General features: G+C 43.4%; 1 protein-coding gene across 1 annotated transcript in view; it reads left to right on the top strand.

Moving 5' to 3' along the window:
* Nucleotides 1-27,501, top strand: part of LOC126106101 (ras-related protein Rab-32-like) — a 426,954-nt gene that overhangs the window by 366,076 nt on the left and 33,377 nt on the right. Inside the window, exon 3 of the mRNA XM_049912349.1 lies at nucleotides 18,057-18,153. Coding sequence (XP_049768306.1) covers nucleotides 18,057-18,153 — 97 coding nt within the window. The remainder of the gene's footprint in view (nucleotides 1-18,056; nucleotides 18,154-27,501) is intronic.

The following is a 27,501-nucleotide window of genomic DNA, read 5'->3' as shown; positions in this document are numbered from 1 at the left end:
TCCCCACACCATGATGCCGGGTGTTGGCCCTGTGTGCCTCGGTCGTATGCAGTCCTGATTGTGGCGCTCACCTGCACGGCGCCAAACACGCATACGACCATCATTGGCACCAAAGCAGAAGCGACTCTCATCGCTGAAGACGACACGTCTCCATTCGTCCCTCCATTCACGCCTGTCGCGACACCACTGGAGGCGGGCTGCACGATGTTGGGGCGTGAGCGGAAGACGGCCTAACGGTGTGCGGGACCGTAGCCCAGCTTCATGGAGACGGTTGCGAATGGTCCTCACCGATACCCCAGGAGCAACAGTGTCCCTAATTTGCTGGGAAGTGGCGGTGCAGTCCCCTACGGCACTGTGTAGGATCCTACGGTCTCGGCGTGCATCCGTGCGTCGCTGCGGTCCGGTCCCAGGTCGACGGGCACGTGCACCTTCCGCCGACCACTGGCGACAACATCGATGTACTGTGGAGACCTCACGCCCCACGTGTTGAGCAATTCGGCGGTACGTCCACCCGGCCTCCCGCATGCCCACTATACGCCCTCGCTCAAAGTCCGTCAACTGCACATACGGTTCACGTCCACGCTGTCGCGGCATGCTACCAGTGTTAAAGACTGCGATGGAGCTCCGTATGCCACGGCAAACTGGCTAACACTGACGGCGGCGGTGCACAAATGCTGCGCAGCTAGCGCCATTCGACGGCCAACACCGCGGTTCCTGGTGTGTCCGCTGTGCCGTGCGTGTGATCATTGCTTGTACAGCCCTCTCGCAGTGTCCGGAGCAAGTATGGTGGGTCTGACACACCGGTGTCAATGTGTTCTTTTTTCCATTTCCAGGAGTGTATATCCCATTCCCTTAAATAGCACAAAATGCATATAATATATCTACAGATTTATTTACTCATATTCAAGAATTCATCTGTGGTATAGAAGGAGTTGTCAAGGAGGTATGATTTAAATTTGTTTTTGAAACTATTACTGCTATCTGTCAGACATTTTATTTCATCTGGTACTTTATCAAAAAGTCTTATAGGAGCATATTTTACCCCTTTCTGTGCCAAAGATAGGTTAAGTAAAGGATAGTGAAGGTCTTTTTTTCCTGGTATTGTAATCATGAGTGTCGCTGTTGATTTTAAACTGGTCCATGTTGTTGAGAAAAAAATTGATTACTGAGTAAATGTACTGTGAAGTAGTTGTCAGAATTCCTAGCCTTTTAAGCAGATGCTTACAAGATGTGCGACTATGAACCCTACACATTATTCTAACTACCTTCTTTTGAACAGTGAATACCTTTTACCTAAGTGTTGAGTTGCCCCAGAATGACATCAGAGTGGAAGTATGCAAAGTATGTTAGCTTACTAATTTCTACGTCCTCAAAATAGGCAATTATTCTGATTGCAAAAGTTGCTGAACCTAGTCGCTTTAGGAGATCTAAAATATGAATTTTCCAATTAAGATTCTCATCTATATGTACACTCAAAAACTTAGTATGCTCTACCCTGGCTACTGACTTCTTTTGATGTGTTATGTTTATTGAAGGAATTATACTTTTTGCAGCAGAAAATTGAATGTACTGTGTTCTTTCAAAGTTCAGAGCAGGCCCATTCACAGAAAACCAATTAATAACTTTTCCAAAGACTTTATTTGTATCATTTTCTATCGGACTATTTCACCCAGCACTGCTCGCCAGCCTACCGATGGTGGCCGAGCGGTTCTAGGCGCATCAGTCTGGAACCGCGCGACCGCTACGGTCGCAGGTTCAAATCCTGCCTCGGGCATGGATGTGTGCGATGTCCTTAGGTTAGTTAGGTTTAAGTAGTTCTAAGTTCTAGGGGACTGATAACCTCAGATGTTAAATCCCATAGTGCTCAGAGCCATTTGAACTAGAGATGGGCAAAACTGTTCTTTTCAGAGATCGGATCAGAACTGTTCACTCCCTGAAATGAATTAGCTCTTTTTCATGACTCACCACTCATTTACAATAGAAAATAAATGGAAGGCACATTGCCCTTTAAACTTGGTTTATTCCAGTACTATACCTGTATTTTGATCTTATTTGATCCTATTTTGAAGTAACACAGATAATGAGTAAGAATTTTGTATTGTTTATTGAAATTTCCACGATATGACAAAGTTTTTGATTATTGATTTATTTTGCACTATCGTGGTTTTTTGGGTGATCGGAAAATGTTGTAGCTTGAGATTTACATTAACAATATATTTGGCTATAATGTATTAAAATTTCATTAACCTCATACAAATACATCGCAAGCCATATATTTTTAAAGTGAACGTTTCCTTCCGAAGATGCCTAAAATCGCAAAATCCGTACCAGAATAAGGAAAAAATATATAAATTTGACTGTAAAACGAAAGTGCTGCATATAGCCTTACACAGAATAAAACAAGGAAAATATTGGTGTATCACATTTTGCGATATGTTTATCGGTTTGCTCGTAATTAAAGCGTCAATTCGAGTGTCCATAATAAAAATCCTATAGTAAGAGGAGTCGTCAGGAACCTAATCTGATCAGTTCAAACAAATAAAAATAAAATAAAAACAAATGATGTATACGTAACATAATAATGTAATATACATAGCGGTATTACTACGAAGAACAATATCCAGTAGAGACGAACTCCGATGCAGAAGCACTGAGTCGAGCAGGTTGAGCCGCGAGCTGTATTACTGCGTGAGCTAAGACCGCAGAGACCAGAGTGACACCTGAGTTGCTTTGCTCAACGCTCTGGCTAGAGTCGAGAACGGTGGGGTGAGCGTTGAGTGGGCGAGTTCCGAGGGTGGGGGGAGCGGTGAACTCACCCGCTCCGAGACAAATCGTCCGTTCCCTTGCGAGCAGGTTGTTGCAAGTAGTTCCTATGTTATCCGCTAGGTGGCTCTCTGTCCTGTTGCTCGCATCAACTGCCCAGAGGGCAGGATGTGCGACTGAAACGATCGCCGACAGAGTGCGATGCGAAGTTAAGCTGCGCCAGACACTGCACGCGGCAGACGACGCACAGAGATAGCACGGCATATGTGAAACACAAAATCCAATGGGGCACTGCACAATGCAGGCAGCCAAGGTAGAAGCAGGGCAGAGGCCGGCGCTGGCTGTGTTGTGTGGCGTGCACTGTGCTGTGACCAGCAGAGGAGCTGCTGATATGCTCCGTCTCTCTCTCTCTCTCTCTCTCTCTCTCCCTCTCTCTCTCTCTCTGCCGTGGGAAACGTTTGGAGCTACCATTCTTTTTTTCTGAATCACTGATTGTTCACTCCTTTGAAAGATTCAACTCTACGTATCAGTTCAAGAGTAGATCCCCCATCTCTAATTTGAACTGCTTGTCAGCACTGACAACTCTACGCAAACCCCACTGCTCTTTGTCGTTAAATGAAGGCTATCGGCCACTGCGTTATCAATGGTGAGGGCCTGAAAGGTGTTGTCCTTGGCTAACTCTTGACAGGTGGATCTCGGAATAGAGAATTCGCTAACGATTTCCAAAACAGAATGTCTCATGTGTGTAGCTCCAACTACCATTCCGCATTCAGTGTCTGGTAAGTCGTGTTGTGCGGCCATAATCACATCAGACACCTTTTCACATGAATTACCTGAGTACAAATGACGGCTTTGCCAATCTGTTGCCCTTTTATATCTTGTGTACGCGAGACTGTCGCCATTTCCATATCCGCATATCGCTATCCCATGGATTTTGCGCTTCAGTGTAATGAGTACAGAATATGGATTCAGAGTAAACGGATAAAGGCTGAAATAATGAAGAGTTGTAGAAAAAGTGAGGCTAGCGATAAAGTTAACAAAGAGGTTGGGGGACAGCAAGTAGATGAAGGTAAATAATTCTGCTACATTGGAAGCAAAATAATACATGACGGACGAAGCGAGCAGGATATAAAAAGCAGTCCATCACAGGCAAAGACCAAAAGAAGTTCGTTAGTGTCACACACATGACTTAGTCTGAGGAAGAAAATTCTGAGAATCTGTGTTATGTACAGTTTCACATGGCACATAAGGAACAGGGGGATATAAATATAGACTGTATTGGACAACAAATAAAGCAAATCGACTCAGCCAAGTTCCTGGGTGTGTACATAGACTGCAAGCTATATTGGTCCATCCATATCCTAGATCTAGAAAAAAGGCTCCATTCTGCAACATATGCCTCACGCATAATCGCATCAACCACACATAAGGAGGCCATAAGAGATGCTTATTTCGGATATTTCCATGCACTTTTGGCTTACGGAACAATCTTTTGGCGCAACCAGCCCTTGGCAAAAAAAAGTTTTCAATGCGCAGAAGAGAGCTACACGTATCATGAGTGGTGTGCAACCAAGGCACTCATGCAGGAAGCTGTTTAGGAAACTACGGGTATTTACAATGATATCTCAGTACATATACTACTTTGTATGTTTCATTAATAAAAACCTCTCTCTCTTCAAAACCAATAGTGAATATCATGGTCGCAACACGAGGTCAAAAGAGGACTTTCATAGTAACCAGTCAAACTCTACCCTTGTACAGAAAGGAGTAAATTATACAGACATCAAAATTTACAATGCTCTACCCAGTGTCATCAAAAGTCTTGCTCCTGAAACACCAAAGTTCGAGAGCAAACTGAAGGAATACCTAATACAAAAGTCATTCTATCCAATTAGTGAATTTTTTAGCACATAGCAAGTTTTTATTATACGAACGAGTTAGCCATGCAGTGTAAGCATAAATAAAACTATTTGTTGCTGTAATGTTAGATTGTTGCTCAAATACTTTGATATTGTTAATCTGAATGTGTACGTGAAAGTGTTAATTCTGATGTATGTAATATTTTTATTTCTTCTAGTGTCCCATGTTGTTACAATGAGTTTTGTCATGTATTTACCATATTGTGTGCTGCCGTATTGTTACCATTATAAAAATACTGACTCGATCCATATCCTTGCAACTCCATTGCTATCAGGATCAACGGAATTCGCAATTAAATAAAATAATAAAATAAGTCTTGTATGATGGTAAAGAATACAGCCGAAGAGTTTGAGATGTAGAGCTGTGCAAGGATGTCGAAAATTAGGTCAATTGATAAGTTCAAATGATTCAAATGGCTCTGAGCACTATGGGACTTAACTTCTGAGGTCATCAGGCCCCTAGAACTTAAAACTACTTAAACCTAACTAACCTAAGGACATCACACACATCCATGCCCGAGGGAAGATTCGAACCTACGACCGTAGTGGTCGCGCGGTTCCAGACTGTACATCTACATCTACATTTATACTCCGCAAGCCACCCAACGGTGTGTGGCGGAGGGCACTTTACGTGCCACTGTCATTACCTCCCTTTCCTGTTCCAGTCGCGTATGGTTCGCGGGAAGAACGACTGTCTGAAGGCCTCTGTGCGCGCTCTAATCTCTCTAATTTTACATTCGTGATCTCCTCGGGAGGTATAAGTAGGGGGAAGCAATATATTCGATACCTCATCCAGAAACGCACCCTCTCGAAACCTGGCGAGCAAGCTACACCGCGATGCAGAGCGCCTCTCTTGCAGAGTCTGCCACTTGAGTTTGTTAAACATCTCCGTAACGCTATCACGGTTACCAAATAACCCTGTGACGAAACGCGCCGCTCTTCTTTGAATCTTATCTATCTCCTCCGTCAACCCGATCTGGTACGGATCCCACACTGATGAGCAATACTCTAGGTCGAACGAGTGTTTTGTAAGCCACCTCCTTTGTTGATGGACTCTCCCAATGAATCTCAACCTGGTACCTGCCTTACCAACAATTAATTTTATATAATCATTCCACTTCAAATCGTTCCGCACGCACACTCCCAGATATTTTACAGAAGTAACTGCTACCAGTGTTTGTTCCGCTATCATATAATCATACAATAAAGGAGATTCAGAATGGACATGCGAAATCAGTAGTAGAGGAAGCGACTGGAAGATTTGTTCTGGGGAGGTGTGTTCCAGCCGTATTGGAGACTGCACGTGAAACAGTAGTTCAACCATTACTAAGAGTGTTGCCCAACAATGTAGTGCTTATCAAGTAGGCAAGGCGGCAGAGCAAGAATGCACAAAAGCGCTGCTAATACACGAGGGAAAAGTCAATAAGGGTCTGCAATTTTGCTGTGATTGTCTCCAGGTTCGCTATACGGTTTTTGTGCACACGAGTCGCTAGATGGCACTATTTTCTTCGTCTGTGGTAGGTTGTATCATTATCTCACCAGTCCGCTTTGCGCTGTTGAGACATAAAGATGGCCGCGACAATCTGTGTTTGTACCATAGAAGAACGTTCCCTCACTCGTCATTTGTGGCCTCAAGGTGTACCAGGAGCGGCAATTCACAGAAGACTTCCAGCTCAAGACGAAGTGGTATTGGTGAAGTGTTTGCCAACGGGATGAACAGTTCAGGAGTGGTCAGACGGCATGAATTACGAGGAAAGAGCGTAGCGTCCAGCTATGATCATACACTCCTGGAAATGGAAAAAAGAACACATTGACACCGGTGTGTCAGACCCACCATACTTGCTCCGGACACTGCGAGAGGGCTGTACAAGCAATGATCACACGCACGGCACAGCGGACACACCAGGAACCGCGGTGTTGGCCGTCGAATGGCGCTAGCTGCGCAGCATTTGTGCACCGCCGCCGTCAGTGTCAGCCAGTTTGCCGTGGCATACGGAGCTCCATCGCAGTCTTTAACACTGGTAGCATGCCGCGACAGCGTGGACGTGAACTGTATGTGCAGTTGACGGACTTTGAGCGAGGGCGTATAGTGGGCATGCGGGAGGCCGGGTGGACGTACCGCCGAATTGCTCAACACGTGGGGCGTGAGGTCTCCACAGTACATCGATGTTGTCGCCAGTGGTCGGCGGAAGGTGCACGTGCCCGTCGACCTGGGACCGGACCGCAGCGACGCACGGATGCACGCCAAGACCGTAGGATCCTACGCAGTGCCGTAGGGGACCGCACCGCCACTTCCCAGCAAATTAGGGACACTGTTGCTCCTGGGGTATCGGCGAGGACCATTCGCAACCGTCTCCATGAAGCTGGGCTACGGTCCCGCACACCGTTAGGCCGTCTTCCGCTCACGCCCCAACATCGTGCAGCCCGCCTCCAGTGGTGTCGCGACAGGCGTGAATGGAGGGACGAATGGAGACGTGTCGTCTTCAGCGATGAGACTCGCTTCTGCCTTGGTGCCAATGATGGTCGTATGCGTGTTTGGCGCCGTGCAGGTGAGCGCCACAATCAGGACTGCATACGACCGAGGCACACAGGGCCAACACCCGGCATCATGGTGTGGGGAGCGATCTCCTACACTGGCCGTACACCACTGGTGATCGTCGAGGGGACACTGAATAGTGCACGGTACATCCAAACCGTCATCGAACCCATCGTTCTACCATTCCTAGACCGGCAAGGGAACTTGCTGTTCCAACAGGACAATGCACGTCCGCATGTATCCCGTGCCACCCAACGTGCTCTAGAAGGTGTAAGTCAACTACCCTGGCCAGCAATATCTCCGGATCTGTTCCCCATTGAGCATGTTTGGGACTGGATGAAGAGTCGTCTCACGCGGTCTGCACGTCCAGCACGAACGCTGGTCCAACTGAGGCGCCAGGTGTAAATGGCATGGCAAGCCGTTCCACAGGACTACATCCAGCATCTCTACGATCGTCTCCATGGGAGAATAGCAGCCTGCATTGCTGCGAAAGGTGGATATACACTGTACTAGTGCCGACATTGTGCATGCTCTGTTGCCTGTGTCTATGTGCCTGTGGTTCTGTCAGTGTGATCATGTGATGTATCTGACCCCAGGAATGTGTCAATAAAGTTTCCCCTTCCTGGGACAATGAATTCACGGTGTTCTTATTTCAATTTCCAGGAGTGTATATGAAGCCAATAGTGAACAAGTCCGTGCCTTGGTTCTGAAAAATGGACGAGTGACTGTTGATTTGGCAAACCATAGCCCTACGTAGATTATTAATGGTTCTTCATACAAAATCGTGCGTAATAGGCTCAACTTTCACAAAAACGTTGGGGGATGGATTACAGAACAACTCGACGAAGAGCATGAAATTAAAATCTTTCCAGGGGCTCACCGCTCTTTGGCAGGTTCGTGCTTGGCTACCACAGGGAGCCAGCCTTCGCAGCATCTTTTCCCTCCCATGCTACAAGTCTATACTCTTGCTATTCTTTTCCTCCTCCCTTGGGGAACATATCTAGGATATATTTGGGAATGTGTTCTGCATTTTCAGTAGCCTGACATCAGAACAATCTCTACTGTTTCTTCATCCTTTTTATTCTTCGTTCCCCTTCTCTGATCCTTCCTCTGCTCCAGCGTTTGTGGTTCCTCTTTTTCTTCCTCCTCCCTGTGCACTCCTGAAGGCCGGCCCTCGCGTCCGACGTGCAATAGGTGACAGGGTAACGAATAATTCCGAGCCCCAGGTCGACAAGTATGGTTCGCATGTACCCCCTGGTATAGGCCAGGTCTGGGAGGGGTAACTGCCTGCGCTGTTACCTTCCAAAATTGCCTATTTGTCCCACTGTGAGGTGTTCGGGAGGTGTGACCTCAGGTGTGAAAAAGCTCCTAAGATGGGTGCACCCCCTCTGAAGGGATGGGCCCCAGCTGGTTGGAGCGTATCATCGGAGATGCTGGCAATCATGGTAGTTTTCTCGCAGTGAGCCAGTCGTCATCTTCATAGTCTATGTCTACTGAATGTAAACGGAACGAAGCTAACGATTGAAAGACCCTCCAGCTGCACCACAGTTCCTCATGGTTTCACGTACTCAAGACAGTCAGTTCTTTGCTATGGTAAATCCGTTTATTATTCAGGGAGGCGTTGATGTAATTGCCGGCCCTGTGAAATTCTGCTCTCATTTACGCAGTGGCACTTCGCTTTTGGTGACTACTTCTGAATCTCAAGCATAACAACTGCTTGCAGCTTCACTCCTCCATGGCTATCCTGTTTGTATCGTGGCCCATTGAACAGAATTCTTCGTGGTGTTATTTACACTAGGCTGATGGTCTGACCAAGGCAGAAATCCAAACGTACCTCTCTGATCAGAGCATCATTGCAGTTCATAGGGTGATGTGAAACGGTATCTGCGTCCTTAGCGCCTACACACACTCTTTTTCTCACGTTTAGCAGAGTAGTGCTTCCATCAAAGATCGAAGCAGGCTATGAAGTTATCACAGTCTGACCATACATTCCAATTCCGATGTGCTGCTACTAGTGTCGTCGTTACAACCACAATCGTCTGTCCTTTGACCCCCCCCCCCCCCCCAGCCAAGTGTGTAACCTGTAGAAGGGATGCTCACGAGGGCGATTGTTTGCCTCCATCTCCCTGGTGTATCAATTGCAATGGCGACCGTGCAGCCTCTTCCCGAGATTTTCCTGTATATCTTGATGAGGGAGTTGTCCAGGAGATCTGGGTGAAGCAAAAAGTGCCTTACCCGGTCGCTCGCAAGTACTTGACTAGTTGGAAACACTGCATTTTACCATCCGGCACGTACAATACTGTTCTTGCTACATCCCGCCACATGAAGGACGTGGCCACACGGACATGCGACCTCAGATTCAGCAATGTAGTTGTAAAATCGCTCAATGTCACGGTATCACCTCTGTCTCCCATTCCTCCAGCTGCGCAACAAGCCACCAAAATTTTGCTGCATGGTGCGAAGTTACCTGCTACATAAAAGGCAAGCCAGAAAGGACAGAAGGAATACTCCCGCAGACTTTTTATGTCCTTTCAGCCAACAAACATCTGAATCGTCATCTGTCACCCACAAAGGCTCCAAGAAATCAAACAGAGGCAAACGGTCTTCTCCCTCACTGACTCGAAGATTCTCTTCAGCAGTGTTGCCACGTGATACCCTCACCCGGCCGACCTCCGTGTCGCCGGTGCGCACCAGCAACCACTTTTCTGCCCTGGACTCTGCAGATCAACAGAAGGAGAATGTCGTGCCTCTGTAGATCTCATGGGGCAGGATCCTCCAGCCTCTGTGCCCTGTATCAAAGAGTTTGCGAAGACTGGTACTCGGCAGCCGGCAAGGTGACACCACATCATTTTTTCCCTCCTCCCCTATCCTTGTCATGACTCTCCTCAAAAGGGGCGATTGCGGCCTTAGATCCAACAAGGAGGAATTAAGGCTGCTCTTGGAATCGCAGCGTCCACTTGTTCTCTACCTCCAGGAAACAAAATTGCGTCCTTAAGACTGCTCTGACCGCTTGCATTTCTTTCCGGTCTGCTTTGACCTCCCCCCCAGGACGGCATAGCATCTCATGAGGCAGTTATGCTGCTTATCCAGGATGACATTCATAGTCCCAACCATCTCCCTGACCACCCCGCTGCAAGCTGTTGCAGTCCGCATTTTTTTTTCCCCTCACTTCACCTCTTCCCCTCCCACCAGAGGTTCGAGTCCTCCCTTGGGCATGTATGGCCATGAGTGTATTGTCCTTAGCGTAAGTTAAAGATTGTTCAAATAGTGCACAAGTCTAGGGACCGATGACCTCAGCAGTTTGGACCATTAGGAATTCACACATATTTGAACATTCGCCTTTTCTGTGTGTACCATTTATGTCCCTCTATCATTTGATGTCACCAGGACAGACATCCTCCAGCTTATTGGGCAAATCCCTCAGCCCTTTTCTGCTGCTCAGTGACTTTAATGCACACCATCCACTTTTGGGCTCTTTGAGAACCAGTCAGATACCCTCTTGGCTGACCTTAATCAATTTAACCAAAAATGTTCAAATGTGTGTGAAATCTTATGGGACTTAACTGCTAAGGTCATCAGTCCCTAAGCTTATTTACTACTTAACGTAAATTATCCTAAGGACAAACACACACACCCATGCCCGAGGGAGGACTCGAACCTCTGCCGGGACCAGCCACACAGTCCATGACTGCAGCGCCTTAGATCAATTTAACCTCCTTTGTCTTAATAGGGGAACACCCACGTTCCTTTCAGACTCCACACATTCCTATTCCCATTTGGACCTCTCCTCTTGCACTGCCCATCATCTCGAGTGGTCCGTTCTCTCTGATACATACCCGAGTGACCCTTTCCTATGTGCTGTCCGTTTGCTGACTCCTACCCCACCCACGTGCACACCCAAAAGGCAGCTTTCTGAAGCTGACTGGAGGCTTTGCTCCTCCTTGGTGACCTTCGATGAACAACATTTCCCCAGTTTTGATTACAAACATTATCCTTACGTCTGCAGAATGTTCTATTCCTCACACTTTATCTTTACTGCGCCATGTCCTGGTCTCTTGGTTGACTGAGGCGTGGCGCAATGAGAGTCGCGTGCAGTGATGTCCTCTCCGCGTTTTTAACCGTCATTCTACAATGGCAAACTGCATTCATTATAAACAGTTACGTGCGCGGTGTCGTCGCATTCTTTGGGATAGCAAAAAAGCTAGCTGGACTTTATTTACTAGTTCTTTTAATAGTTCCACTTGCCATTTCGTCATGTGGGCCAACCTCCGATGCTCTCTGGCACCAAGGTCCATTCCCCATTTTCCAGCCTGACAGTATCCAGTGATGTCATAGTGGACCCTACTGCTATCTCCAACATCTTGGACCGCTATTTTGCGGAGATTTGGAGCTCCAACCACCAACACCCTGCCTTCTTCCCCTGGAAACAAGTGAGGGAGGCTTGGGCAATACTCTTCTTCCCCCCTGTGGGTCCAGGGATTAGAATACGCCCGAGGTATCCCTGCCTGTTGTAAGAGGCGAGTAAAAGGAGTCTCACACTTTTCGGCCCTATAAGTTCAGGTCCCATTTTATGGTTTGACCTTGCACTTTCCAAATTCTACAGAAGTGCGGGCCATATGGGAAAGGAAGCCTAACATGGTGCATTAGTTATCCATAGTGCCCTTAGATTCGATCTCCTTACAAAACCATCTCTACGAATTTCTAGTGGTGCATTGGGTTTCTTCCACCATCTTTACATCTTGGGCATGTTGCTCTTCCGTTTACTGAAACTACAAAACTCCTGGGGCACATGTGCGATAGGAAACTTTCTTGGTCCTCACATATCTTACGTGGCCACCTGCTGTACCCAGTTCCTTAATGCCCTACGTGTCCTCAGTGGTACTTCCTGGGGAGCGGATCAGATCACCCTCCTCCGTTGGTGCTGATCTCTTGTCCTTTCGGAACTAGACTATGATGATTGTTTCGTTTATGCATCCGTCCATCTTATGCAGTATCAATGCAGTCCACCATCATGGTACCCATTTGGCCACTGGTACCTTTTACATTAGCCCAGTTGAGATTCTGTATGCAGAAGCTGCCAAACAACGGCTGTCATACTGCTGTGATGTTCTCCTTAGCAGATATGATTGCTGTTTGTCTGCTATGCCTGGCCACACATTCTGTGCCACCTTCTTCGATGACTCCTTTGACCACCAGTACGGGACACATCCCTCTTCTCTGTTACCTCCTGGACTTCGATTTCAGCCAGCAGCTTAACTTTATGCTACCTGTCACTTTCCCAATGGATGTGAGCCATTCACCGCCTTGGCTTCATACGGTGGCCTGTGTTCACTTTGAACTTCATTCGCTTCCTGAGAACACTACTTCAGACTTGCTCTATCGCCATTAAGTTTCTCGACCTTCGCAATAGTACCTTTGTGTACACTAATGGCTGTGGGACTGACCACGGTTGGGTGTGCCTTCGTCATTGGCACTGACGATTAATGGTATTGGCTTCCGGAACAGTGCTCAGTATTTACAGCGGAGCTCTTCGCTTTGTATCAGGTGGCAGTTTTTTCAATTGTGTCATTTGCTCCAACTCTCAGTGCACTTCAGAGCCTCTATGTGCTGTACACCGACCATCCCTTAGTGCAGCGGGTCCAGGAATGCTTTCTCTTACTCCTGATGGAGGCACTCTGATGTTTGTGCGGGTCGCCGGTCACCTCGGTCTGAAGGGAAACGAGGCCACTGACGCTGCTACCGTGGCTGCGGTCCTTGTACCTTGGCCTGCTAGTTTTTCCGTTCCCTCCAGTGACGTCTGTGTTGTCGTCAGCAGGTGGTGTCACTTTGGCATCACCACTGGCTCCCTTCAAAAAGGAATTAAACCTTTCCCAGCGGCTTGGCTGACCACCTCTTGCCCATCTCACCACAAGGAGATCATTTTAGTTAGGTCGGGTATTGGGCACTGCCTTTTTAGCCATCATCATTCATTTAGTACTGATCCCCATCCACTTTGTGCCCATTGTCCTCAATCATTGACAGTTCGCCATTTCCTGATGGAATGCCCATTTTTCAAACCGCTTACTTTCTAATTTCTATTTGTGGTCTGCTTTATCGTCCATTTTAGCGAACGACACGTGAGCTGTCAACCGCGTTTTATTTTTTATCTGTCGTAGCAATATGGTGAAGGACATTTAATCCTTATTTCAAGACCTCTGTTGTCTATGGCATATTTATGGACCTTTCTCCAAGTCTTGTTTTAGCTGCCTTTCCCTTCGTTGACAGGGCTTAATGTGTAGCCACTTTTAACTCCTTCATCTTAGTTTGCTACGGTTTTGACAGGGGTGCATATGACCTTAGTTGTTTTGCGCCCTAAAAACAGAACAAACAAACAAAATCAACAACTGTCAGCGACTACTGGGCTGTCATGCTAATGAAGATGAAACGTTTTCTAAATGTATCATCATAGGAAACATTTTAAGAGGCCATCGATTCAGTTCCGATCAACAGCTGAAGGAAGCAGTGCGTACATGGCTTACTGTGAAACCCAAAACCATTTTTTGGAGGTACTGGAAAGCTTGTGCAATGTTGGACCAAAGTGCACTGAAAAGCAGGGCGACTATGTTGAAAACTATCAATAAAAATTTTTGCTCTTCTTGTAGTAAGTTATAAAAAAAAGTGGCGGATATTTATTGACTTACCCTTGTAAAAACGGTTCATAAGAACAAACTATAAAAGAAATTCCAAGGAAAGAGCAATGAGTGTTTTCAAAAAAAATTTGATGTTGATTTCGCCCATTCTTTGTAGGGTAAATTTAGAGAATCTGTATCCAATGAGGACAGTATCAATTCTTGAGGATCTATTGAGCACCTTGCATAGAGAATATGAGAATAAAATGAGAGTAGGGGACGTGCAGAGTCAATATGAGAATGTAATAGAGCTTAAAATCACAAATATTTTGAATCAAAGTACCATCTGTTGTAAGCTGCACATTTTATTACACAATATATGCTGAGCAGCCAAAACGTGGCTGCCTCCTTAATGGCGTGTTGGTCAACCTTAGGAATGGATGGCATGGCATGCATTAGACAAGTCCTTTGTGGGTTTCAGCAGGTATGCGGCACAGCATTACAAATGTTTTCTGTCGGCTTCAGATCAGGCGAATTCCATTGCCAAGACATCTATGTGAGTTCACTCTCATGCTCCTCCAACCTCCATGACAAGGATCTGGCCTTGTGGCATGGAGCATAATCCTGCTGCAAGATTTATCACTTTGGGGAAGACATAAGGCATGAAGGAATGCAGGTGGTCTGCAGTAATATTCACATGGTCCACAGCTGTCATGGTGCGTTCGTATTATTATTATTATTATTATTATTATTATTAACAGACAAATGTAAGAAAAATAGCATAGTCAAGGGAAAACACACTAAACAAGAAGATAACTTATTGGATAACCACATCGACTGCATAAAAAGCAATGGGAAAAAACAGAAGCCTATAAATATCTACGATACAGGCAAAAAATAGGAATAGATAATACAAATATTAAAGAAGAGCTAAAAGAAAAATATAGACAAAGCCTAACAAAAACACCGAAAACAGAATTGACAGCAAGAAACAAGACAAAAGCTATAAATACTTATGCGATACCAATATTGACCTATTCATTTGGAGTAGTGAAATGGAGTAACACAGAACTAGAAGCACTCAATACACTTACAATATCACAATGCCACAAATATAGAATACATCACATACATTCAGCAACAGAAAGATTCACATTAAGCAGAAAGGAACGAGGAAGTGGATTTATCGACATAAAAAACCTACATTATGGACAGGTAGACAATTTAAGAAAATTCTTTCTAGAACAAGCAGAAACTAGCAAAGTACACAAAGCAATCACTCGTATAAATACATCGGCTACAGCATTGCAATTTCATAACCACTTCTACAACCCTTTAGATCACATAACATAAACAGATATGAAGAAAGTAAATTGGAAAAAGAAAACACTACATGGTAAGCACCCATATCATCTAACAGAGCCACACATCGATCAAGACGCATCCAACACATGGCTAAGAAAAGGCAATATATACAGTGAGACGGAAGGATTCATGATTGCAATACAGGATCAAACAATAAACACCAGATATTACAGCAAGCATATTATTAAAGATCCCACTACCACAACAGATAAATGCAGACTTTGCAAACAACAAATAGAAACAGTAGATAACATCACAAGTGGACGTACAATACTAGCAAATACAGAATACCCCAGAAGACATGACAATGTAGCAAAAATAATACAACAACTTGCCATGCAACATAAACTAATAAAACAACATGTTCCCACATACAAGTATGCACCACAAAATGTACTGGAGAATGATGAATACAAATTATACTGGAACAGAACGATTATAACAGATAAAACAACACCACATAACAAACCTGACATCATACTCACAAATAAAAAGAAGAAATTAACTCAACTAATCGAAATATCCAACTCAATACAACAAATATACAGAAGAAAACAGGAGAAAAAATTGAAAAATACATCCAACTGGCTGAGGAAGTCAAGGACATGTGGCATCAGGATAAAGTTGACATATACCAATTATACTATCAACTACAGGAGTCATACCACACAATATCCACCAGTACATCAACGCAATACAGCTACACCCAAACGTATATATACAACTACAGAAATCTGTAATTATTGATACATGTTCAATTACCCGAAAGTCCGTAAATGCAACGTAACATATACCGTACAGTTAAAAGGAAGTCACGCTTGATCAAGGTCTGCATCACTTTCCATTTTTAACCAGACATAATGTCTGAGAAAGGAAAGAAATAATAATAATAAAGTTCCCATGGAAGAACAGAAGAATGTCCCCCATAGCATAAAGCTGCTACAAATGGCCTGTGTCTGTGGTGCAATGTATGTTCCAAGCAGCCACTTACCTGGATGACGGCATATCTGGATGCAAACCGTTGACTTGGTGGAGGGGAAAAAAAAAAAAAAAAAAAAAAAAAAGAAAAATCAGGGTTCATCCAACTAGGTGACATGTTTCTGTTGAACGACAGCCCAATTTCAATAAACCCTACTCAGAGCAATCATTAGCTGATAATGTCATCATTAACGTGGAAACACGTAGAGGTCATCTGCTGTGTAGCTCAATTTTTAACAGTATTTGCTAAACTGTGCACTCTGAAATACTCAAGCCTGCATTAGCATTGTACTCTGTTGTCAGATCTTTGCTTATTCTGCTCTACAGAATTGGCAAGCATCTGACCTTCACATTCTACAGCAGGCTGTGAACATCTATATTCATGGTTCCACCATCCTTCAGCCACTTTCCCTAGGTGCGCATGACAGAAACACACAAACAGCCAACAAGGTTGCTGTTTCCAAGGTGCTCACACCCCGGCACTGGGTCATAATGTCTTTGTCGAAGACCCTTAGCTACAAATGAAGAGAAGCCTTAAGGATTTTCTACTAAATTGACAAATTACTTAGTAGAATTAAATGGTAATATTTGTTTGACCTAGTCCATATCCATGAAGGCCATTTTGAATATGATCTGTGGAAGGAACATGAACAGATCTCCTTTTTGTAAATATATGCTGCGTATTCTTCAGTATCAGTTAGGATAGATCAGTAAAGTTGTCCTTCAGGTACAGAAAAGCTTACATGCATTCATACACACGGCATCTGTCATCTCCTCAGCACTTGTGGACAGCACTGTGACAACCATTGTCTGCCAGTAACTGCCACCTGCAAAGTGCAGAATAAATGGTCTTTGGGGACTCGTTGTGCTTTGGATTGTTCTCATGGACTTGGGTTATGATGTCCATGTTGTGATTTTCTGTATTGTTTTTCTTGTGTTTTGTGTAATTATACAAACCTTAATAGAAGTGCCTGATCTTAATAAGTTGGAGTTTTCTGTGCATGGTCAGTCACTATATTCAGAAAAGCCACAGTACTATTGATCAGTGGAACAAAAAGTATATCTAATATAATCCTATACTGTTTCATTCTTTGTCCCTTCATGTTTGAAGCATATCTTGTTTTACTCCCTTTATTCTTTTTATGTCTTTGCTAGTCTTCCTTTGTAGCACTGATATTCACTAACTGTGCCTCATTAATTCATTTCCAACACTGTTAATTTTTGTAAATTTCTCTCCATCATTGTCAGAAATTTTCCCAATAGAGTAATGTGTTCAAATGTGTGTGAACTCCTAAGGGACCAAACTGCTGAGGTCATCAGTCCCTAGACTAACTTATGCTAGTAAGAACACACACATCCTTGCCTGATGGAGTACTCGAACCTCCGGCGGGAGGGGCCATGCAATCCGTGACATGGCACCTCAAACCGCATGGCCCATAGAGTAATATAATTTGAACAATAGTCCTTTAAAAGCATTTCTCTTAACACTTCCACAATTTTTTAATCTACAACTGGGAATTTATTGTATTTATAGATACTCAACACACAGCCTACTCCTTGCAAAGAGCACCTATTGAACCACCAAACTTAAAACACCCATCTGCTGGACTGATTTCTTCTGTAGTTTCACTCCATGGAACACTGTACAGCAGTTTGGGATACAGTTTAGGGATGGTGAATAGAAACTGTATGGTACCACCTGTCATCTTTCTGACCAGATGCTAGAGTTGAAACTTTAATCACACCAGAGTTCAAAAAAATTCTTATGAGTGCACCACTTCAATAAGGTGTTAAAACTACTGTCTGCTTTAGTACTTCTAACAGTTGCCAAAAACATAGTATGAAAGTAAAATTTGTAATTAGAGTGATATTTCTGTTTCTTCACAGGCAAATTCTCATCCAACTACAAGATTACCATCGGAGCAGACTTTGCCCTGAAGACACTGCAGTATGACCAGAACACCAAAGTCAACCTCCAGTTGTGGTCAGTATCTCTCTCTTTTTCTCAGTAGCTTCTTTATTTGTTCTACTTGCCCATAGCACTGCTTACTGTATAATATGCTGAGTGGGGAATGGGTGGGTTGGGAAATGTGGTTGTCAGAGGTGGTTGAGTGTCACAAATACAATGAAAATATCTGCATTTATTGCTGTGATTCAGTTTACAATGGGACCCTTCAGCAAGGATAGTCATATTGTGCTAATCCCATAGGCTAGTGGGATGGGTGCCCAAAATTAAGATATTTGAAAGGAAAATATTTTAGTCTAAAATTCAGAACAATAGAGACACAGTTAAATTCAATTTTATTTCTTTATTTTTCTCATCAGTCTTTGGAATGACCCATTGCAACTTCCTCTCATCTGCCAACCTCTGTCTCACAGTAGCACTTGTACACAATGTTCCAATCTCTGGTTCCCCCTACTGATTTTACACCCTACTGCTCCCTTCAATACAATGGAAAGTTAATCCCTAATGTCTCAACACATATCCTGTTATCCATTTTTTCAATGTTTCTACATACTTCTGTCTTCACCAATTCTGTGGAGAACCACCTCATTGCTTACATTATCTGCCCGTCCAATTTTTCAACCTTCTTCTGCACCACAGACATCTCTCATGGTTTGTTTATCTTATTTTTCAGTTTTCCCACAGGCCACGATTCACAACGATATAGTACTGTGCTCGAAAAGTACATTCTCAGAAATTTCTTCTGCAGATTGTAGCCAAGGCTTAATACCAGTAGACTTCCCTTGGCAAAGAATGCTCTCTTTGCCTGTGCTTTTGCTGTCCTCCTTGCAGTGTCTGCCATATGTTACTTTGCTTCCATGGTATCAAATTTCGTTCCCTTCATCTACTTTGTTATCTTCAATTCTGATTTTAATTTTGTCAGTACTCTAATTTCTGCTACTTCTCTTTACCCTTTCTTTCATTTACTCTACATTATGTGCTCAGGAACTGTTAATTCCATTCAGTATCTCCAGTAATTCATCCTCACTTCCAGTGAGGGATAGCAATGTCTTCAGTGGATCGAACTGATGTGCTGAAGGCTGTTTACCATGGTGGCAACTGAATGTAGCAGTGGAATGGTAGGTACTGGACTGCAGTAGAGTAAGATTTTAATATAGTGGTCATTTTTAGTTTCCAGAGGTCTCCACAAAGAAAATTGTGGGCTATCTTCTAAAAAACATATTGCAGTTAATTTCATACAGTTAAACCAAAGCACTCTGAATGAACCATCAATTGAAACTAAATAAAAAAATTATATTAAAGATCTTGGCCATTAATGTTACAGCTTGAACCAATAATAGAATAATGTAACACACTTCAGCTACAGCTTTAAATACTTGATTATTAGCAAGGTTGACAGACAGACAGGTTTCAAAACAAATAAGAATTCCTAATATGATCCTCTGTATCAAGGCACCTAGTCAACACACCAAGTATCAGGCCTGTACATTTCATGTGTGTGCACTGTACAAGTTAAAAGTACCACTAGTGTCAATGGGCCACTTAACTAAAACACACAGAAAGGAAAGTTGCACACATCCTATACACTTGAATATACAAGGAATATAACGATTCCATGGACATAAAAACATGAAATGATTGCCAAGCATAATTACTAATGAAGCTCTATTTGGCAGTACACTCAACTTCACAATCCGAAGGCGCAAATATCTTCAGCTTATGTAACATCAGCGCCTAGTTAGCTCATACTTTCCATTAATAGACTTCTACAAACTAATTGGAATGCAAACTGATTTTTGACAAGAAAAGCCACTTAAAACCATGTTCAACTGAAATACTTCTAATAGTGCCAAAGCATGAACAGGGACAGTACAATCAAAATGGGCCTCCCACAGAACAAAACGCACTGGCTCAGATTAACATATAAAGATTCACCAGATCCAACTGAGTCTTGCTGCACAGATGATGTGGCTGTATATCACCAGCACATATGTCTCAGTAACCAATAGGCAAGTTTAAACCTTGGCTAGCAGAAAACTTCAGTGCAACAATGTGACACGCTGCCAGACAAAACTGTTTGATAACAACTTTCCTCTTGGTGCACCACACCCCAATAAACAGAGGGTAAAACCCGTCCACTGCAATGCATGGCACCTCTACACTCTTCCACACATCGTATACTAAAAAAGATCTAGTGCAGGATCAGTGAAGACACCCCCCCCCCCTCCTCGTACTCACTGTGCGGTGTTAAAATCCCCACTTTCACACGTGTCCTATCGGGCTGCAGTGAAGGCCATCATGTCAGTGTGCAGCAACATAGTCTTTTGCCGCTCTCCTCGGGTATTGATAAGAACCACTGCATGGCTCACTTAACATACACACTGACAGAAAAATGAAACTGTGACACCAAAAATAATTAATGTAGAGGAATGAAATTCTGGGACTATATTTGTCTAGCTAACATACTTCAGTGATTAACATTGCAAGATCACAGGTTAATGTAACTGCAAGAGAAGCCATCCCAAATATGAAATTCTGGTACATTAATAACTGGTGTAACTGCCAGAATGTTGAAGCCAGCATGCAAACGAGCATGCACTGTGCTGTACAGATGTCTTTTGTCAGCGTTATGTGGCGAGTATTACCCTCTTGGAAAACACTCCCTGGAATGCTGTTCGTGAATGGCAGTACAGCTGGTCAAATCACCTGACAGGCATACAAATCTGCAGTCAGGGTGCATGGGATAACCACAACAGCGCACATTGAAATCACCCCCTCCTCCCCCCCCCCCCCCCCCCCCCACGCACACACACACAGCTGCAGGCCCACAACTGGCCTCCTGTTAACCAACACACAGCCACCATTGGCATTGAGGCAGAACCAGCTTTCATCAGAGAACTCAACAGGCCTCTACCCTGCCTCTCAATGAGCTCTTGCTGGACACCGCTAAAGTCACAAATGGTGGTTGTTTGGGGTTAGTGTATACACGCTACAGGGTGTCTGTGAAGTAACCGATTGGTAACAGTTCCTTTTCTCACTGTGGTACCAACTGCTGCTGCAGATGCAGTATGATTAGCCAGAGCTATACACTGAACATGACGATCTTCCCTCTCAGTAGTGCCCCACGGCCATCCGGAGCCGTCTCTTCTTGTGACCGTACACTCTCGTGACCATTGCTGCCAGCAATAGTGTGCACTAGCTACATTCCTGCCATGTCTTTCTGCAATATTCTGGAAGGAACATCCAGCTACTCATAGCCCTATTAGATGACCTTTTTCAAATTCAGTGAGCTGATGATGATGAGGTCTTTGTCGCCTTAAAGGAATTATTGACTAACAGCAACTCGCGCCACACCCAATCTCAAAGGTGAGTATTGCTCATGACTGTTACAGCTTGTATTTAAAGCAAACCTGATTTGCATCTTTATAGTGGTGCCACTCTTACACAACTCAAACGAAATTTGAACAGATATTATCTTTCAGACGTGGAAACATGCCTATCAACTTTCGTTCATGTCGCACAACTCACTCTAGTTGTTGTGATTCCCCCCCCACCCCCCCAATCAGTGTAGATAAGAAAGTATAACAACAGCAGGTAGTGGGTTGTGGCATGCTACTTGTGAAGCAGGAGGTACAACGATAGAGGAAGGCATTGATGAATTGCAATGCTACTTTCTTAACAATGTATACAATGGATAGCCATCGATTCCACTGGGCTGGGAATGCTAGCCCCTTGGCTGCTGAGCAGTAGCTCATGGCGGCAGCAGCTGCTGCATCATCTGCATGGGGTGGAGCGCCATGGACTGACTGCACATCATGGTCCATGACAGCTGATGAATGACAGTGGGATCGGGCTTAAATGTGATGCTACCTGCCAACTGCATGACGGTGGTGCATTAGTACATTGTAGCAAAGCCCCTCACGGTGGGCATATTTGGTAAAGTATTGGCATCTTTCCGAACGTGGCCAGGTGCTAAACTGGCTTAAGTCACCAGAGTGGTTACTTGCTGTAACTGTTCCAGTCTATCTGTGCACTTAGTCTGATGTAACATCTCAATCGTCCAGGCGAAGGCTGGCACGATGTCTCCCCATTTCCGTGTCCAGCAGCTTCCTCTGCTCCAGGTCTTGGGTTTCTAGAATATTTTTGCATCTGAAATTTTAATCCCACTCCTAAACATATCTGTTCTGTCGCACAGCTTAAGTACGAGAGAGGCAGGGACGGACAGCCTAAGTCAGCTGCCCTGGCACAGAACTAAAATGCAAGAGAGTGAGGTCACAAGCGAGTCTGTGCAGGTATGATGTCTCTCTGCCACAGCTTTGGATGGGTTATCGAAAGAGTGTTAGGTTATGCTGCATCCTTAGGATTCTGTACTGGCCTCAGACACTGGTCCATCAATTTGAAAGCTGTTGATTGGCATGCGTGCCCCTCTACAACGACTGGGTATGGGAAGAAAAATCTTAATGAGGAAGGGAAGGTTCATAAAAATTATTAATTTCTAAGGCACAACATTGTGACTGACAAATGGGGATGGTCCTATTACAGACTTACATAGTAAGGGATAACAGAATTAAGTTGATATTCCAATTTGCTTTATATTAATTGAAAATATAAATTACAAATATAAAAAAATTGTTGCCTGTTCTTTACAAGAGCCAGGCTGTTGGTATTGCTATTCCTGATCTGGTGGCTGTTGATAGCTGACTTTCACAGATCTGCCTGTTGAATATCTTAACATAACTAACATGAGAAGGGGACTTGGGGAAAATACTACAAATAATTTCTGCAATTATATATTGTATGAGTAGAGATGTCAGTGAAGGCAAAACTATATTTTGTACATAAATGCTGAAAGAGAAATTGGAAAGAACAATTGTTCCAAAACCTCAAGGAATAAAAATTACTGCATTGACTGAATTTTGACCAGTTCTTGGTTGTTTTATATATTATGGATGAAAACACTGAAGACAATGGTGTAATATTCCACAGTACTTCTTTTTTTTTTTTCTTTTCTTTTTTTTCCTTTTTTTTCTCTTTTACAAACCAGTTTTCGGGTGTTATGCCATCATCAGGTACAAAGAGGAATATGTGTAGCTGTGAAATTTTTGTAGGATCAAAGATTTTAAACTAGAGCACATACAGAGTGTCTCAGTTCATTTCCAAAGATGAAAACTATGACTTAAGATGAACGAAATTATTTCAGTGAAAATGCTATGAAAAACTATAGAACTTTGATAAAATGTGTGACACATTAAATAATGAACTTGAACTTGACAATTAATTACATGAATTTTTCTGAGGAAAAAATAAACTGAACAATAATCTTTGGTGACATGTTCCAAGTGAGTGGCTGAAAAAATAATCTTGCGTTCAGTAGGTCCAGTATTCCACACAGATATGATATAAAAGTGAGATTAGGCAGGTAAATGAAGCATTTTGCTATAAAAAAGAAAAAAGTTTTTAATGGGCAAGTGAAACTAGTAGCTGAAATGAAGGAAAACAGATGTATGTCAGTAGGAGGGGTTATTTACCATCCAACTCTTATGCTCCAGTTTCCCTTTATTTAATCTACTATGATTTCACTTGCCATGCTAAAAATTATTATTTTGTATAAACACAACTACTTCACTTACCTTTCCCTAGTTTGTAGATCAATAACGGCAATTCCTGGATCGGAAAATGCATAAAATAAGTGAAACGCAACCACTTGACTATAAAGGACTGGCGCATCGCACATAGAAATATGAAACAGAAACCAGTTAACACTAGCCTTCAAGCTCTTACTCTTTTTCTAGTAAGACTACACACACACACACACACACACACACACACACACACACAGGCGCGTGCATGGAGTAGCAGTGAGACTGATTGTTGAATATTTATTATTGAAAACACTTGCCTGGGTAGATAGAAGTGGGGAGCGGGTAGGGGAGGATGCACAAAAAGGTGGTGGTGGAAAGGGAGAGAGGTTAGCAGAGGTTTAGACATGGGGGAGGGGGGGGGGGGGCAAGGAATTGGGAGAGTGCTGCATACAGTGCCGAGACAGTTCACAAATGCATAGTTCAGAGTTTATGCTGTAAGGTAGTATCCAAAGGGCTCATATAGTGAAACAGCTGTTGACTTCATTAGTGTTGTGTTGTGTAGCAAATTTGGCAGCTGGATGGTCAAGTTATCAGTTGGCCGCATTTTGACAATGGCCATCCATGTGAGAGGACTCTTGGTTACTTGTTGCGGCCACATAGTGCACTGTACAGTAAGTGCAGCATAGCTGATATATAACATGGCTGCTTTCACACTTGGCTGGTTTTTTTTTTTTTTTTTTAGTAAGTGCATGTGACAGGACTGTAGTAGGAGATGGTAGGGGTTGTATGGGACAGAACTTACATATGGGTCAACCACAAGGGAATGGCCCATGGGTGCAGGATTGGAGTAGGGATGGAGAAGGATATTATGTGGTTAGCAGACCACTACTGTGCATGATGTGGGTAGAATATCCCTCATCTCAGGGCACAGTGAGAGGTAGTCAGAGCTCTGGTGAAGGATGTAGTTGGACTCCTCAAGTCAGGGTGCAACTGGATGATTAGATGAGTTCTGGTCAATGGCTGGTTAATGGGCGATGGCATGGGAAATCTGTTTATGGATGAACTGAATAGGATATTGTCAGTCAATAAAGGCTCTGGAAGATTATCGGTATATTTTGACAACTTTTGCTTTCCACTGCAGATGTGGCATCCACACGTGGCAGGACTGTATGTAAAAGACTTTCTGACATGGAATGGGTACCTTGGTATTTGGTGCACTTGATATAAACAGAGTTATTTATGGAGCCTTCTGAGAGGTGGAGGTTGGCATCGAGGAATCTGGCTCATTGAGTTGAGAGGGACCAGATGAAGCTGATTTGGAAGTGGGGTTGTGGAGGAAGAAGCAAATCTTGTCCCTGGAAAGAGCCCAGGGTTTTAGGTGTTGGCTGGGTAAGAAGGATCCCTCCAGATAGACAATTAATTAATTGGCATAGGATAGTGCCACACAAGAACTTATGGCAGTATCATGGATTTCTTTATACATTAGGCCTTTGAAAGTGAAATAATTGTGGGTCAGGATGTGGTTGGCAAGGAGGATTGGGAAAGAGGTGGTAATTTTGGCATCATAACAGTTTTGGGAAAGGTGGTGATCCATGGGCATGAAGGATGTTGGTGTAAAAGGATGTCACAGCCACTGTGACCAAAAAGCACTCTGGTTTTAATGGGATACAAACTGTGAAAAGCAGTGAAGGAAGTTAGGAGTATCTTGGCTGTAGGATGGGAAGTTATGGATAATAGTTGGGAAGTATTGGACAATAAAGTCAGAGGTTTATTCAGTAGGAGCATTTTACCCAGCAACAATGGGATGGCCAGTGGGGAGACCTGTGGGGTTGAGTTTGTGGAGTTCATGACGTAGGTAACAGGTAGAAGTGCGAGGGGCTGCTGGTGTGAGGAGGGAGACGAATTCAGGCATCGGGTTTTGGGATAGATCTAAGGCCTTGAGGAGCTGCTGGAGGTCCTTTTAGACTTGGATGATGGGGTGGGATTGGGATGGGATGGGATGACGGTATCATGGTTGTAAGATTTGTATGCATAAGTGTCAGAAAGTTGGCGAAACCCTCAGTCACATTTTCACTATGATTTATGACTACTGTGGTGGAAGGGTGAGAAGGTCTGGATTATTTTTCAGGTAGGGAAAACTGTGTGTTCCATAGGAATGATTTTGGACTCACTAGGTAGGGATTTAAGAAAGGAGAGTGAGACTGTAGGTAGACCCATGCAAGCACAAGACAGGAGTAGTTGGAACGGCCTCCTCAGATGGTGCTGGGAATGCTGTTCCAACACTTGAAGAACAATAAATTGTATTGCAATAATAGAATTAGTGAAGTTATGGCCACAGAGGTAAGAGGATTATGTGAAAGGATTAGAAGCTGTTGAATATGGTTTGAGCTTTGATTTTATGATTATATAGGACCAGATTGGTGAGGGTGAGGGAGAGGAAGTGATGGAATTAGAAAAGGTGAAGGTTCTTGCAGTAGGATGGGTGACAGCCTGAGATCCCAATTTTAATGGTAAGCCCATTAGGTGGGATACCACATCCTGGACAATCTGTCTGTAATATCAGACCTGTTGAAGCACTATTTTGGTCAGCACTCACTTGGAACATGTCACCAAAGTTTACTGCTCAATATATTTTCTTCTCAGAACAATGGCAGTTAATTATTATGTAGTTCATTACTTAATGTATCATATATTGCATCTATGTTCAATAGTTTTCATCACACTTCCACTGAAATAATTTCTCTTATCATAGTCCTGAATCAAACCTTAACAACTGTTACCTATGCAAATGAACCAAAATATTCTTTAAATGCAATAGTTTGAAGTCATTGAGCCTCAAAAAATTTCAGAGCCACACACATTTCTCCATGTACCTTATGATGGCGTAACAGCCAGAAACTGGTTTGTACAGGAAAATAATAACCATTGTAGAATATTACACCACTTTTATGTGTGTTTTCATTCATAATATAAAATAACAAAAAAAGGAGGCTGTAAATAAATACACAGGAAGTAGAGAGGAAACGAAACAAACATATAGGTGAGCCTAATAACATTACACGTCAAACTTATGCTACAACTAAACTCAAATTTGAAACTAAGGTATTATCTCTAATTGGAAGATGCAAGTAATTGGATTCGTTAATGAAATAAATGAGTAACAAATTACTGCAGGAGTGATATACACAGTAAAACAGTTTGTATTTTATTTTTATAATGCATTAAGCCACTTAATAGTCTCTCATAAGCAAATTTGAAGAACTCAATGGAACAGTTAAGTGTAGAGAAGTTGTTCAGCAGCAGTCAGGTGATATTTAGCAGTGACAAGCTAATTATAAGTCCTGATGCTGTCAATCCTGGTGTGAGAGAAATGGACAGCCTTTGCAACAAGGCAGAAGCATGTACTGTGCTGAGTGGGGACTAAGTGTGATAGCCAGAGTTTATCAGCGGCTGTCGTGTTCATTTACACATTCTCTGTTAATAAAAAAATATCTTGCAAAATCTTCTTCTGAGACCTTGTTATTCTTGCTCACTTGCCACGTATTTGCTTTCTATAGCTATTTCTGGTTACTGGAACTGGAAATAAAAATTATTTCAACATAGATGTTGGGTTCCTGCCTGTGATTCAAAAGTGAAGCATACATTCCACTGCAAACTCTTTAACAGGTTACCAGCACACACCAGGGATGAAATTTCCTGCTATTAAAAATGGGGTAACAGTGTAGCTTATTAGCCACTCATTGGAATTTTTATCAGACTATTTAACCTCGGGGATGTATTTCAG

Source organism: Schistocerca cancellata, chromosome 10, assembly GCF_023864275.1.
Source record: "Schistocerca cancellata isolate TAMUIC-IGC-003103 chromosome 10, iqSchCanc2.1, whole genome shotgun sequence".
Taxonomy (NCBI): Eukaryota; Metazoa; Arthropoda; class Insecta; order Orthoptera; family Acrididae; genus Schistocerca; species Schistocerca cancellata.
Note: the sequence above shows the minus strand (reverse complement) of the source record. Positions and strands in the feature narration are given on the sequence as shown.